This window comes from Sprattus sprattus, assembly GCF_963457725.1.
Source record: "Sprattus sprattus genome assembly, chromosome: 2".
NCBI lineage: Eukaryota > Metazoa > Chordata > Actinopteri > Clupeiformes > Clupeidae > Sprattus > Sprattus sprattus.
The window spans coordinates 69,032,775-69,047,536 of record NC_137921.1 but is presented as its reverse complement, the minus strand read 5'-3'; the positions used below and the strand labels follow the sequence as shown (position 1 = coordinate 69,047,536).

The window sequence follows — 14,762 nt, the reverse complement described above, 5'->3', positions numbered from 1 at the left end:
GTCGTTTTTTCTCTTTTTTTTTTTGTCAGTGTTTTGTTGAGATAAAAAAGACAGTGTGCTGTTATTACATAACATTACTCAGTTCTTCTTTGACTGTTTGTTAACATTTGTATCCATACAGCATAAATCATGGAAGAAGATCAAGAACATGGTGCACTGGTCGCCGTTTGTGATGTCCTTCAAGAAGAAGTACCCTTGGATCCAGCTGGCTGGCCATGCAGGTAGACCTTCAGGGATATGCCTGGACAAACATTTGGACAGGATAGTATACACAGCACAGAGCCTTGGGAAAAATACATCCCTTAGAATGGCCTGAAATGAGAATCAAGTAGATTTTTATGTCAGGGTGTTTAGTGTTTCAGCACTACAATCAGCTACCTCAGAGGAGACAGTAAAAGATGTATTCATAAAAACAATTCATAATGTCCTTGTAAATGTTTGACAAAGTTGACCAAACACCCTCTCAACCTTTATACTTGGTGTAACAGCCATCTGTTGTAATTGCTGTCTCGTAGCGACAGTGGTAATGCACTGTACTGTGCAAAAAAGCCTAGGCAGTAGAGTGTTTGATTGGAAAGTCCTTGGAATATACTTATATCAATCTTAAGTTCTCCCTGAAACTAAGAGCTATTTTGAATATGTGTTTAAATAACCCGAATGCGTATTTATAAGGCTTCATAGACAATGTTAAGTGTCCTCACAATATTTTTGGGAGAAATTGACCATCTTCTTTAATGAAACACCCTTAAATAATGACCTTCATCATGATATGTTCACATCAATCGCGACCCTGTCATTTGTTCCCATGTGAAATCAAGGGAATGCATCACTTTTTGGCGTTGTATTGACAACAGCCTGTCACTCGCACACTGTTCTCGTAAATCATTTTTTTTTAAGTTCGCACATACCTATTTTTAGGCGCATATGCGAGTGAAATACTCGCACTGTAGAGCCCTGACTTCATGTTGTTTATTTGTTGTTGTTGTTGTTGTTGTTTATCTCTGCGCACAGGCAGCTTCAAGGCGGGGGCAAACGGGCGCATCCTGAAGAAGCACTGTGACTGTGAGCAGCGCTGCCTGGACTGGCTGATGAGGGACGTGCTGCGCCCCTTCGTGCCGGCCTACCACGGCGACGTGGAGAAGGACGGAGAGAAGTACAACCAGATGGACGACCTGCTGGCCGAGTTTGACCTGCCCTGCGTCATGGACTGCAAGATGGGGATCAGGTCAGTACAGGGGGCGCAGATTGCACTGGGGACGGGGGGGATATGTCCCCTCAGATTCATAGTGACCCTGATCCGTCCTCACCACTCTCCCTACGTAAGGTGACAATCATCAGTAAATAACGTTTAAAAAAATGTTAGCGTCCCCCCCCAGTTCAAAAATCCCATCTGCACCGCTGGGTCAGTACCACGCACAGCAGCGCACATAAAAACCTCAACCAGACAGGACCGCCAGAAAAGAATGGACACAAATTGGTTAGCGTTAAAATGTCTGCCATTTTATTTCTGATTCATCCATATGGTTGCTAATGGAAGTCCGTCATTCATGGCAGTAGAGTCTATTCATGGCAGTATAGTCTGGGGGCAGTGGCAGTATAGTCTGGGGGCAGTGGCACTTCTAGTCTGGGGGCAGTGGCAGTATAGTCTGGGGGCAGTGGCAGTATAGTCTGGGGGCAGTGGCAGTATAGTCTGGGGGCAGTGGCACTTCTAGTCTGGGGGCAGTGGCAGTATAGTCTGGGGGCAGTGGCACTTCTAGTCTGGGGGCAGTGGCAGTATAGTCTGGGGGCAGTGGCACTTCTAGTCTGGGGGCAGTGGCAGTATAGTCTGGGGGCAGTGGAACTTATAGTCTGGGGGCAGTGGCAGTATAGTCTGGGGGCAGTGGAACTTATAGTCTGGGGGCAGTGGCAGTATAGTCTGGGGGCAGTGGCAGTAGAGTCTGGGGGCAGTGGCAGTATAGTCTGGGGGCAGTGGCAGTATAGTCTGGGGGCAGTGGCAGTATAGTCTGGGGGCAGTGGCAGTATAGTCTGGGGGCAGTGGCACTATAGTCTGGGGGCAGTGGCAGTATAGTCTGGGGGCAGTGGCACTATAGTCTGGGGGCAGTGGCAGTATAGTCTGGGGGCAGTGGCACTATAGTCTGGGGGCAGTGGCAGTATAGTCTGGGGGCAGTGGAACTTATAGTCTGGGGGCAGTGGCAGTATAGTCTGGGGGCAGTGGCAGTATAGTCTGGGGGCAGTGGCAGTATAGTCTGGGGGCAGTGGCACTATAGTCTGGGGGCAGTGGAACTTATAGTCTGGGGGCAGTGGCACTTCTAGTCTGGGGGCAGTGGCAGTATAGTCTGGGGGCAGTGGAACTTATAGTCTGGGGGCAGTGGCAGTATAGTCTGGGGGCAGTGGAACTTATAGTCTGGGGGCAGTGGAACTTATAGTCTGGGGGCAGTGGCAGTATAGTCTGGGGGCAGTGGAACTTATAGTCTGGGGGCAGTGGCAGTATAGTCTGGGGGCAGTGGCAGTATAGTCTGGGGGCAGTGGCAGTATAGTCTGGGGGCAGTGGCACTATAGTCTGGGGGCAGTGGAACTTATAGTCTGGGGGCAGTGGCACTTCTAGTCTGGGGGCAGTGGCAGTATAGTCTGGGGGCAGTGGAACTTCTAGTCTGGGGGCAGTGGCAGTATAGTCTGGGGGCAGTGGAACTTATAGTCTGGGGGCAGTGGAACTTCTAGTCTGGGGGCAGTGGCAGTATAGTCTGGGGGCAGTGGCAGTATAGTCTGGGGGCAGTGGCAGTATAGTCTGGGGGCAGTGGCACTATAGTCTGGGGGCAGTGGCACTATAGTCTGGGGGCAGTGGCAGTATAGTCTGGGGGCAGTGGCACTATAGTCTGGGGGCAGTGGAACTTATAGTCTGGGGGCAGTGGCACTTATAGTCTTGGGGCAGTGGAACTTATAGTCTGGGGGCAGTGGAACTTCTAGTCTGGGGGCAGTGGCAGTATAGTCTGGGGGCAGTGAAACTTATAGTCTGGGGGCAGTGGCAGTATAGTCTGGGGGCAGTGGAACTTATAGTCTGGGGGCAGTGGAACTTCTAGTCTGGGGGCAGTGGCAGTATAGTCTGGGGGCAGTGGAACTTATAGTCTGGGGGCAGTGGAACTTATAGTCTGGGGGCAGTGGAACTTATAGTCTGGGGGCAGTGGCAGTATAGTCTGGGGGCAGTGGAACTTATAGTCTGGGGGCAGTGGAACTTATAGTCTGGGGGCAGTGGCAGTATAGTCTGGGGGCAGTGGCAGTATAGTCTGGGGGCAGTGGCAGTATAGTCTGGGGGCAGTGGCAGTATAGTCTGGGGGCAGTGGAACTTATAGTCTGGGGGCAGTGGCACTCATAGTCTGGGGGCAGTGGCAGTAGAGTCTGGGGGCAGTGGCAGTATAGTCTGGGGGCAGTGGCAGTAGAGTCTGGGGGCAGTGGCAGTCTCTCCTGGTACAAGAGTCAGGTCAGTGGTAGCCCCGCCCTCAGAGGCTAAGAGAGTTTTTGTGTGTTCCTTCCTGTTTGAAAAGGGTTTCTGAAACCTGCGGACAAAAGGCCAGGCCAGGGGGGGGCCTAAACTGCCACAGGGGCTCGCCAGCGCATCTCTCTTTCCACAACTCTCTCTCTCTCTCTACCCTCCCTCCCTCTCTTGCTCTCTGTATGTCTCCCATCGCTCTCTCTCCCTTTCTTTCTTTTTCTCATTTCCCCCCCTCTCCTCTTCTTTCTCTCTTCTTCACTCTTTCTCTCTCTCTTTCTGTCTGTCTCTCTCCAGTACACTGCTAGCCAGCTGGCTCATGTCACACACCCAGCTCTTTCATCTGGGGGAAAGAGAGACAGAGAGAGAGAGAAAGAGAAAGAGAGAGAGAGAGAGAGAGAGAAAGAGAGATACAGAGAGACAGAGAGACAGAAAGAGAGATAGAGAGACAGAGATGGAGAGAAACAAAAACAGAAAGGGAGGAAGGAAGGAAGAGTAGAATGAGGGCAGGCAAAGGAGGGAGGGGAGAGAGAGAGACTGAGAGAAAGCGGGGAGAGAGAGAGAGAGACAAGGAGAGAGAGAGAAAGGGGAAAGAGAGAGAGAGACTGAGAGACAAGGAGAGAGACAGAAAGAGGGGAGAGAGAGAGAGACTGAGAGACAATGAGAGAGAGAGAGAGAGAGAGAGACTGAGAGACAAGGAGAGAGAGAGAGAGAGAGAGACTGAGAGACAAGGAGAGAGAGAGAAAGAGGGGAGAGAGAGAGAGAGGGAGACTGAGAGACAAGGAGAGAGAGAGAAAGAGGGGAGAGAGAGAGAGACAAGGAGCGAGAGAGAGAGAGAGAGAGACTGAGAGACAAGGAGAGAGAGAGAAAGAGGGGAGAGAGAGAGAGAGAGAGGGAGACTGAGAGACAAGGAGAGAGAGAGAAAGAGGGGAGAGAGAGAGAGAGAGACAAGGAGCGAGAGAGAGAAAGAGGGGAGAGAGTCAGGAAAAGAGGTAGAAGAGCCAACCGAACCCTTTCCATTCCTGGTGGTTAATCACTCTGATGGAGCGAGACCATGTATAAAGCCTGTCACACAGCCCGGTGTATAAAGCCTGTCACACAGCCCGGTGAATAAGGCCTGTCACACAGCCCGGTGAAGCTCACACCGGATTAGCCACTGCACAGGCGGGAGCTGTTGTTATTTTTGAGAAGTAAATTACTCCCATGTGTTGATCCCTCGAAATATAAAAGAATTAGAAATGGCCACAGAAAAATCCCATGTCTTCTCATCCCTGAAAAAGGGGGTCAGGACAGTGTGCTCCTGTTTCGGTAAAGTGTCACTGTGTGCTTTTGCCTTGTGGGTGTGTGGCGGTGGTGGTGGTGGGGGTGGTGGGGGTGGGGGTGGGGTGAACATCCCTCTGGGCTGCTGTCTCTCTGGTTTCCAGCGCCACTTTGTGTGCTCCTGTGAGCCTAGCTGGAACCTTGCCTCGGCAACGGACACATAGAGAGATAGCCAGATGGCCAGGATATCAGCAAATGCTGGTCCATGCCTGTCTAAACAAAAAGAATGCGCTACTTGACGAGCTCTCAAGCCTACCTTGATGCGTACCGTCTAGGCTGAAGAAAGAAATCCATTAATTCAATGTAACCTACCCAATAACACGAGTTTACATATACGTATGGCATAGAAGAACATCTGTCCTTCCTTTGTAAATAGCTGCTTTGAACTACTCGACACATTCCATTCCTAATTCTCACATACGTTGGCAACCCAGTGTATATTGTCCTATCCTCCATACAGAATTAAGAATGTGGTCAAATGTTATTTTGCATTAGAGAGGATGTAAATAATACTCATGATTTACTACAGTGTCCTTCCTCTATAAGTCAATGTTGTTAAATTGTGCACTTACTGCTATGGTCAGGTTTAGGGTTATGTTTAGGTTTGCCGTCAGAGTAACAACAACATACTCTTACATGAGTAACGCACTGTATTCAAATTCTCAGTTGCTCAACATGTTACGTGTTCACTGTACATACATCATAAGGAAGCATTTGCTTTTATGTGTTTGTCATGTCCTGGTAGCCTACATGTCATTAGACTCCTGGCTATCCCTAGCGCCAACGCAAGTGGCAGCTTTTTAATGTAGCTCTGGTGTTTTGTATTCATGTATGTATTGTTTGTGAGTTGTATGTGCTTATGTGCTGAGGTGTGTTTTTTTTTACTGTTCCCACACTGAACTCCTCTAGGAGCATAGTCTGGGTGTTGTCTTTTCTCTCCTCCCCTCCCCAATGTTATGCTGTAATTCTTCCCTATCTTTAGCCAGTTTCACTCTGGCAGGGGGACTGCCAATGAAAACTAGCCTTTTGGCTACAATTGGGGGCATTTACATGTTAATGTTTATTAATGCACACTGTCCCTCTTCATCAAGTAAACAAATCAAATCAAATCAAAAGGCTACTTAAAATACAATGTGACCAGATAAGCCGCTCTCACTGTGCACATCTCTCCTCCACCTCTTCCCAGGACATACCTGGAGGAGGAGCTGACGAAGGCTCGCAAGAAGCCCAGCCTGCGGAGCGACATGTTCCAGAAGATGGTGGAAGTGGACCCCAAGGCACCCACGCCAGAGGAGCTGGAGCTGAAGGCCGTCACCAAGCCGCGTTACATGCAGTGGCGCGAGACCATCAGCTCCACGGCGACACTGGGCTTCCGTATCGAGGGCATCAAGGTAAATGATCTCTGTTTACACACCTGCTCGAGCTCTGCATCAAGCCCTGTCCAGCCATCCATCCATCCATCCATCCATCCATCTGTCCATCCATCCATCTATCCATCCATCCATCCATCCATCCATCTATCCATCCATCCATCCATCCATCCATCCATCCATCCATCTATCCATCCATCCATCCATCCATCCATCCATCCATCCATCCATCCATCCATCCATCCATCCATCCATCCATCTATCCATCCATCCATCCATCCATCCATCCATCCATCCATCCATCCATCCATCCATCCATCCATCTACAGATATCGAGTGTTGTGTTTGAGGTGGAGACAATGTAAATGTTTGAGTTAGATCATTGGTAGTAATGATGACCTTTGTTCTCCTTTCACCGCAAGCTCCTCCAATGACAAGTAAACAAAACAGCACGAGAGCCACAAACACCACACGCTACACGCTACACGCTACACGCTACACGCTACACACACTGCACATTTCAACTGACTTAGCCGAAATAATAACGTGGCGGATAGAATAGGGTTTGTCATGAAGAACAAATTTAAGGTGCTACTGAGGGCTGGAATTTTATGGGTGTACCCATTGTACAGAGCAGTGAATTTGTTTTTACGCAAAAGGGCTGTTGCCCCGAGCAGCGGCACTGGGGGTTGCCGGGGGAAACCTGGGAGTGTTTCTGTCACATGTCAAGGCCTGTCCGTGGCATTTCCATTCAGTCTAACATCAGTTTGTGACGGATCGCCTCCCACCATAACTTGAGATGTTTTTTTTTTTTTTTTTTTTAAAGCTTGCTCAGAATCAATAGATGTGAAGTGTGGAAGATCCCTGCTATGTAAATAATCTGTCATGGAAAAACAAAAAAACCTAGAAGGTCCCTGGAAGGAATCCCGTCCAATTAGTTTACTCCAGGCTGGTCTAATGCTTCCCTAAGCTAAGGAGTAGAGATCAGTACAACCATGTTTGGTCTAACACACCACACTTTTTTCCAAAATACATCCTCATTAATGAGCAGTAGGGCAGATGTCTTGCATGAATAACACCGCCCGGGAGCAACCAGTTCTCGCAGTCAGGACTTTCCACCGCCGAAAGACCTGTACGGTTCAGTATGTCCTTAGAAGGCCATTGTGCAGCCCTCTCTTTGTTGTCATGGCATCCCAGGTTGCCTAGGTTAACAAAAAATGCCTATCTTTCTTTGAAAAGATCACAGAGGCTATTGTGGACTTGCAGGGCTAAGTAGTATAGTTGGTCAGGTGGTCTAAAAAAACAAAGTGAGCTATTTAGGCACAGAATCAATTTCCATTCTATTGTGATTAACCTAGTGTAGACTCCTAAGGAGTACACAGCAAAAAAAAATCATGATATTTTATCCTTCATTTTATACTAAAGTACTAATTTCATTTAACTTTTTTCAAAAACACCCACTCCCACATCAACACTACATTTGTTGTTATACACTTGTTGACAGTGTGTCATATGTTGCATGCACACATACCGACTGTTACCAGGGAAATCATTCCACAAAGTCTTTCCAATGTAAAGCACACATCCATAACCCTTTACCGACCCTCACAGTGTGTGTGTGTGTGTGTGTGTGTGTGTGTGTGTGTGTGTGTGTGTGTGTGTGTGTGTCTCCACCCTTTTCCCTCCTGCAGAAGGAAGATGGAACGGTAAACAGAGACTTTAAAAAGACCAAGAGCCGGGAGCAAGTGTCAGAGGCATTCCACGACTTTGTCAAAGGAAACAAGAACATCCTGGTTAGTATGACGCAGCCAATTCCCTTGAGACTCGGCCCAGCCTTTTGGAGGAAACTCTTAGACACTCCTCCTCCATCGACCCCCCTCGCGGCCACAGCCCCCTCCCCCCCCGCCCCCCAACACAGACACACACACACGTTGCTACCCACATGCACACAAACACACAACAACCCCGCATACACACAAATGCAAATACACAAACACACCACAACCCTGCATACACACAAATGCAAACACTCAAACGCACCACAACCCAACATCCAACAAACGCAAACACACAAACACACCACAAACCCCCCCTCCACACACACACACACACACACACACCCTTTCCCAAGGATTCTTAAGCAGAGGCGTTGGACCCTGGCCCAGGCCGGTGGGGTCAAACAGACATATAAAACAGGCCCGACACAATGTAGCTGTGACAGTTGTTTATCTCGCTTCTCATTCGGCAAACAGGCCGTGTGGAAGTGATTCCTCAGTGGCCCGTTTGCCTGCCTGCCATTGGGGCCTTGGCCCTTGTTTGCCTCTGTGTTAGCTGTCGGGAACAAAGCACTTCCGGCGTGTGTCATGGAAGGTTTTGTTGTTCTATGTTTGACAAGATGAGTGTGCGTGAGGGCAAATAACACTGATTGGACGGAACATTCGGTCATTGTATTTGTAGTAATGAATTAGTAAGTGCGTAGTTATAAGTAGTTTGTAGTAATGAATTAGTCTTTAATGAATTAATCATTAAACCTTCTTCTTTACTTCTACTGGCTATTTTAAAGGGAATAATTGTAATGTTCTTTATTTCTTTCTCGCTTTCTGTCTTTGTGTTGTAGACCTCTTATCTCAGCAGACTAAAGGCCATCAGGGACACTCTGGAAACATCAACATTTTTCAAGACACATGAGGTAAATAAAGAACCCCTTTGTCCTCCCTGATTCAAGCATTTTGCAACATCATAGCAACACTCACATACTGCCCTTTTGCTTGCGTTGCTATTCTTAGCCGTTATAACTGAAATAGATCCAGATGGGTGTATGGCGAATTTGTGAGAAACCGTTGGTGATTGCGTTCACGTGAACTCTACAGACATCCTCGGATTAATATAATTATAATAATAATAAATACAAGAATATTTGTATCATTAACAATTACGTTTCACATTTATAGTCATGATTCTACGAGGCATCGTGATGTCATTAAATAAATAAAAGGATTACACCAGAATGCTAATCCAGACTATTGTCATTTGTAGATCCACGTTGGTGGAATGAACTGCCTCGTTTTTCTATTTCTTATGTAAAGTAGTATTTACTGTTACACTAGGTCTCTATTGCTTGTAGCTTGACTGTTCTCTCCCTTGTACGTCGCTTTGGACAAAGGCGTCTGCTAAATGATTGAATGTGAATGTAAATGTACACTGTACACGAACACTGCACATGTAAGTGAATAAATAAATACACACTAAACCCAATCGCGTTAAAATAGCCACAGTGGAATAGAATGGACACATCCTGCAGTACCTCCATGTCTGCACAGGTTAAGTTAAATCTGCCTTACGAGGTGCTTTTCGTGTGGATTCGGGAGATTCCGACAGCAAACGTTTCTACGGTTGCATGCCCTAATAAGGAGCTGCCGGGGCGTGTATGTATGCAAATCCACTTTCACAAGAACGTGCATCAATTTAAGAAACTAATCTGGAGGAACACAGCAGAGAAGACTTCGGCTGTTTATAAACACATTTTCAAGCGTGCGGGAATGCAGCGTAAGCATTTCCCTTATGTTGTTTTTACGAAGTCGCGTAAGTAACATTTCAGAAGAAGTTCAGAAAATGAACGAGAATGAGGCCCATTGTTCTTAAAATTCAAAATCATTCACTCTGTGGATATTAAATGGCTAGGAAAACTGCCACGCCACATGCTATTGACTCGTGCAAATTATTGTCATTAAAATTAAGGGTTAAGCACAACCTTTAAGTATTTGCATCAATAAGTATTTATTTTATGGCTCGCTATTTAGAGAAAACGGATCCCACAGTGTACACCTCTGCATGTGGAGACATCCGTCTTTTGAAGAAAACAGGGCATGCTCATTTTTTATTTTATTTTTATTTGCAGAAATGTGGGTCTGTGTGTGTTGTTTATGTTAATGCCATGGAGGATGTGGTTCATTTAAATTGAGGCCACTCACTAATGCTCACGCAAATTAGCACATATAGGTAAACCCGCACTTGGCTCTGAGAAGGGAAACAGAGTGGACTATCTCTCGCCAAAGGATGTTTCCTGAGAAAGGAGAGAATGCCGTGTGCTTAGACGTAGGAGTGTGAATGTGAGTGTGTGTGTGTCCTGCCCGTGTTCTGCCCTCTCCTATGGTGGCGTTGTGATGATAAAAGCCTGCTCTTTTTCTGCCACTCGTTTATTTCTATTTTCTCTCCTCAGAGAATGCAGAGCTCACACCTCTTTTGCGTTTATGTATTTGTTTGTATACTTTTTTTAAATTTGTTTGTTTTCTTTAGGTGATAGGGATCTAGCATTTACTGTTTTTGTTTATTAGTTAGCCTGTTTTTTTTCTCCTCTAAAGATTGGGCCCTCTCACTTACAAAACATTTGTTTATTATTTATTTAATTGTTTGTTTGTTTGTTTTCTCTCAGGTAATTGGGAGCTCGCTCCTCTTTGTCCACGACAAGCGTGAGCAGGCCAAGGTGTGGATGATCGACTTTGGCAAGACCACACCGCTGCCTGAGGGGGAGACCCTGACCCACCGGGCCAAATGGATGGAGGGGAACCGTGAGGACGGCTACCTCCTCGGACTGGACCGCCTGATAGACATTCTTGAGCATGTGGTGTCACCAGAGCCCCTCTAAAAAAAGAAAAGCATAAAAGTAACAAGAGAGAGAAAGAAAGAGAGAAAGAGAGAGAGAGAGAGTTGAGGAGCCCCTTCTTTTCCTTCTCCCGGGTGGGGGAGGGGCAGCTCACACTGCTAGACTTCCTGTTTTCCCTCGATAAGCTATCCTCTTACCCTTCCCGAAAATATGAGAGAGAAAAAAAACATCAAATCGAAATGGAAAAAACTAAACAAAAAAAACAAACGGCAGCCACTCTAGTGAAATGTGACGACTGTTTTCTTGTAGGGCTACAGGTCAATGCTGCGCAGTACGCATCTAGTCGTCTTTTAAAGGTTAACTTTCCGTCCAAGTAGGTATTTCGTAGCCAGGGTCTCATCATAAGCCTAGAGGGAGATATGCCACAGGGGCCTACCTGATTTATCTTTATCCTCTCTTTCTTTTCATAGCGTTACCTAACAGTGTCTGGCACTTATGTCTCACGTAAACGTTGCACAATTTCATTTTCAATTTGACCTTCGGCACTGTGGTAACAGGAGGGGTGTTATAAAAACATTTCACTTTGCTGCTCCGGGCTCTTAAATTCAGCATGAATCGTCCTCCTGTCCAGCAACTGTCAAATGTCCCACAGAATGAGAATAGATTTACTAACATGTGTAAGTCTAATTGTGTGCCTGTCCCCCCCCATCACATTTTAAATGTAATCTCTAACATAGATTTACTTCTCCAATAACGTTTACTGTTTTAGCCTTTATGTGATCACAAAATTGTCTTATTATATGCCTTTGGTCATATATATGCTTTTTACAGTGTACTAGAAGAATGTAGCATCAAGTGGTCTTGTGAAGGTGGTAAATGTCTTATTTACTATATTTACCACTAGTTAAGCTCCGAAATCAACGAAATCTTTTTATCGAGGATCTCTCCCTCAGCCTTATGTTCTCAGTGCACAGAGGGAAGAGTCTTTCAGGAAGTGATTCATGGCCAAGTAGACATGTCCCACTTTATATTTAATGTCCTTAGGTACTGTGTACTTAATTCTTAATCGATAGTAGTAATCGATAGTGTGTAATGTACTATAGTGTTGCTTAATCAATAGTATGTAATGTGTTATTCTGTTGATTAGAACATGTGGCTACAAGATGTACTTTGGGGTTAGGATTTGGCTTTATAGCATATAGTTATGTGTACTTACATGGGAATTCATAGTATTATTTCTGTCTTACATAAGTACACTGTTATAAGGACACGTGATATAAAATGGGACTGAGATGTTTTATGTTACAGTTATAACACGGCAAGTGCCTTTTGAATTTCAGAGTGTCTGTTACAGTATCTTAAGTGGCCATTTAGAGTTTCTACACATTTCCACTTGCTGTCCAAGGTGTGCGTAGTCAGAGCATTTGTCTGTCCTTAGTTGATTTTTTGCAACCTACAAACATCCCTCCAGAAAAGCACATGGAAATATTCCTGGTTTGTGTTTACTGTGAAACATAACACAATGTTGCCTTAACCAGACTTTGCATACACACACACACACACACCCACATCAACACTCACAAACACACTTTGACCATATCCTGTCCTTTAAGGATGCATTTAGTTTGAAGCAGGTGCCTTCTGTTTGCATGGGCCATTTGCCATGCAAATCTGCCTTTCCTACATGCCCCTTCACAATGATATCAGGTACCCACAAAACAAACTGCCAGAGACAGTCTATCTACTCCCTACTTTATCAGGGCCAAACAGTACACATTTTCCTAATATACCCTAATAAGTTTTGCATTCAATCAGTGTTTACGCATTGGTTGTTTTTTTTTATTCTGGGCGATCACTTCACAGGAACAAATGTCACTTAGCGCTGTGCAATAATTGAGCCTCTAGGTCATTTTCAAAGTCAATTGTGCCCATGTCAAATTGTGACCGTATAGAAGACACCCTTAGTTAGGAAGCCTCTCGGCTCTACACAGGCATCCATACTCTGTTCAGTGAGCATTGCATGATGTGCGGAATCATTGTTCTTGGTGTGAGGGAGTTACCTAAAGCACTGTTGAATTAGCTACACTTGCAGAAGGAACTGAGAGAGGAGGGTTAGCAGGTACAGAAAGTTGAAAGTTCCCAAAGAAAGAGGCCAGTTCTCTAAAAAGCACATTGAAACAAAAACAAAAATGGACAGGCGAAACAGACACGACACAATGGATGGCTGTCCATGCCTTCTGACTGTGTGATAGGACATATGCAAGCATGTAGAATACAAAGCAGCTATCGGGCCCTGGTTTGACACATTTTTTTTCCTAGTCTTCTTTAAGTCATGTCTTATTTGTTATATAATCAGACAGGAAAGGAGATTTAACACTTTCAGAATGACACTGTCAAGTAGATGCAGCTTGTTACAGAGGCTCACCCAAGTGATGTTTGAGAAAGTCTTAATGCTTGAGAGTAGAGCGCACTCTGCTGTCCTGGTGCTGTATTACATTGAACAAACTAGAAAAATATGTGTAATGCTCCTAACCCATCACATTTATTTCTTTAGTTACATTGTGTGTGAGACCTTCAGTAACAGCTTCTTTTTTTAAGGGTTTCAAAATGAATCATCATATTTATTTAGTTTTTTCATTATATTTTGACCATTGCACAAGAACACTAAATGTAGCTGCATGTTTTCTACATGTCTGCGATTGGCTTCAAACTTCTTCTGACATGAGCATTTAGTGGTTCGCTGTAACATAGGCCTAATTCGCAGCTTCACTTAAGACAACAAAAAGATTACAGGCCTACACCTGGTAGATGTGACTGTAGTGGTTTTCTTGTAGTCCAGGTTGTCAGCGAGCAATTTAAAGCTGTGTTTGTCTCTGAACAATGGTGTGTGTGTGTGGTGTTCGGAGATGGGAAGTGTCAGGATGACATTTCCCGTGTTTGCGGTGAGAGACTGTGGATTCCGATCTGGTCGGTATGGAGACACTCCAGAGACGTGATGAGGGGCTCACCGTGTGTGAGGTCAAGATTTGTTCGCTTTTACCAATCATGGACCCAGTGCTTGTGTAAATCTTGCCATGTCAATACTGAAATGTGCTATGCTTGGCTGTACATTTTTACAGAAGTAAAATTGAACAGTGGCAACAATGAGACTGATTTCTCTTTTTTTTTTTTTTTTTTTACTTTGTCCATTACCTTGTGGTTAGTCTTCCCATCATGTCACAGAGAATTGAGTATGATTAAAGGGTTGCTGTGTGGATTCATTTCGCAGTCTGTTCTGGAAATGCCACTGGGGGATACCAATCAACACATCAACAACTTTAATGATGATCTAAATGCCACGGGCAAGGAAACGAGTATACTATGCCTGCTGTGTCTAACCCATTTTCTTCAAATAAACATGCATGTAAACAAATAAACATGCATCTAAACAAGTTGCAGGCAATACACCGAAGCTCATTTGCATTTCATGATTTACAGTAATCAAGTAACAATCAAGTTAAAGAAGTATTTACACTATGGAATAGGAACCTTTCAAATTTGAAGGCAATTTTAAGGGTAATATAAAGTACATTTGTACATGGATAATTCAGGGGTTAGCAGGCATACACCAAAATGAGTGGCACATCAAGGAAGGCCAATCCAGAACTAAATGCCCCTCATTGCATGGTAAGGTGAAGGGGGACCTTTTTCTACCTAGAACATAACAGCTTTGTAAAACCATGTGATGGATAATGGAACTACATGAACTATGTGGATGTATTGGAACTATATAGACAAGACCTTCCTTCGAGCTGCTACAGGTGCTGTGGACTGTTGTTTAAAAACAGTTGGGCTGTGGAGAGAGGACAATATTTTTTTGTTTTGTTTTGGTGTTAAGACTTGCACTCACATACAATATTAAGCAAGAGGTTCGGTGATTCGATGACTCCTTCACTTTTGTTTTGTCATTAGAGTCAGTTTCAAGCCTGGCATTTAAAAATATAAC

At 45.1% G+C, this 14,762-nt stretch overlaps 1 protein-coding gene across 1 annotated transcript in view; it reads left to right on the top strand.

The window, feature by feature from the left end:
• The window catches only part of itpkb (inositol-trisphosphate 3-kinase B), a 32,213-nt gene extending 20,673 nt beyond the window's left edge, over positions 1–11,540 (top strand). Inside the window, exons 3-8 of the mRNA XM_080833548.1 lie at positions 122–221; positions 1,012–1,225; positions 5,991–6,195; positions 7,866–7,967; positions 8,792–8,863; positions 10,607–11,540. Coding sequence (XP_080689674.1) covers positions 122–221; positions 1,012–1,225; positions 5,991–6,195; positions 7,866–7,967; positions 8,792–8,863; positions 10,607–10,819 — 906 coding nt within the window. The 3' untranslated portion in view covers positions 10,820–11,540. The remainder of the gene's footprint in view (positions 1–121; positions 222–1,011; positions 1,226–5,990; positions 6,196–7,865; positions 7,968–8,791; positions 8,864–10,606) is intronic.
• Positions 11,541–14,762: the final 3,222 nt, after the last annotated feature.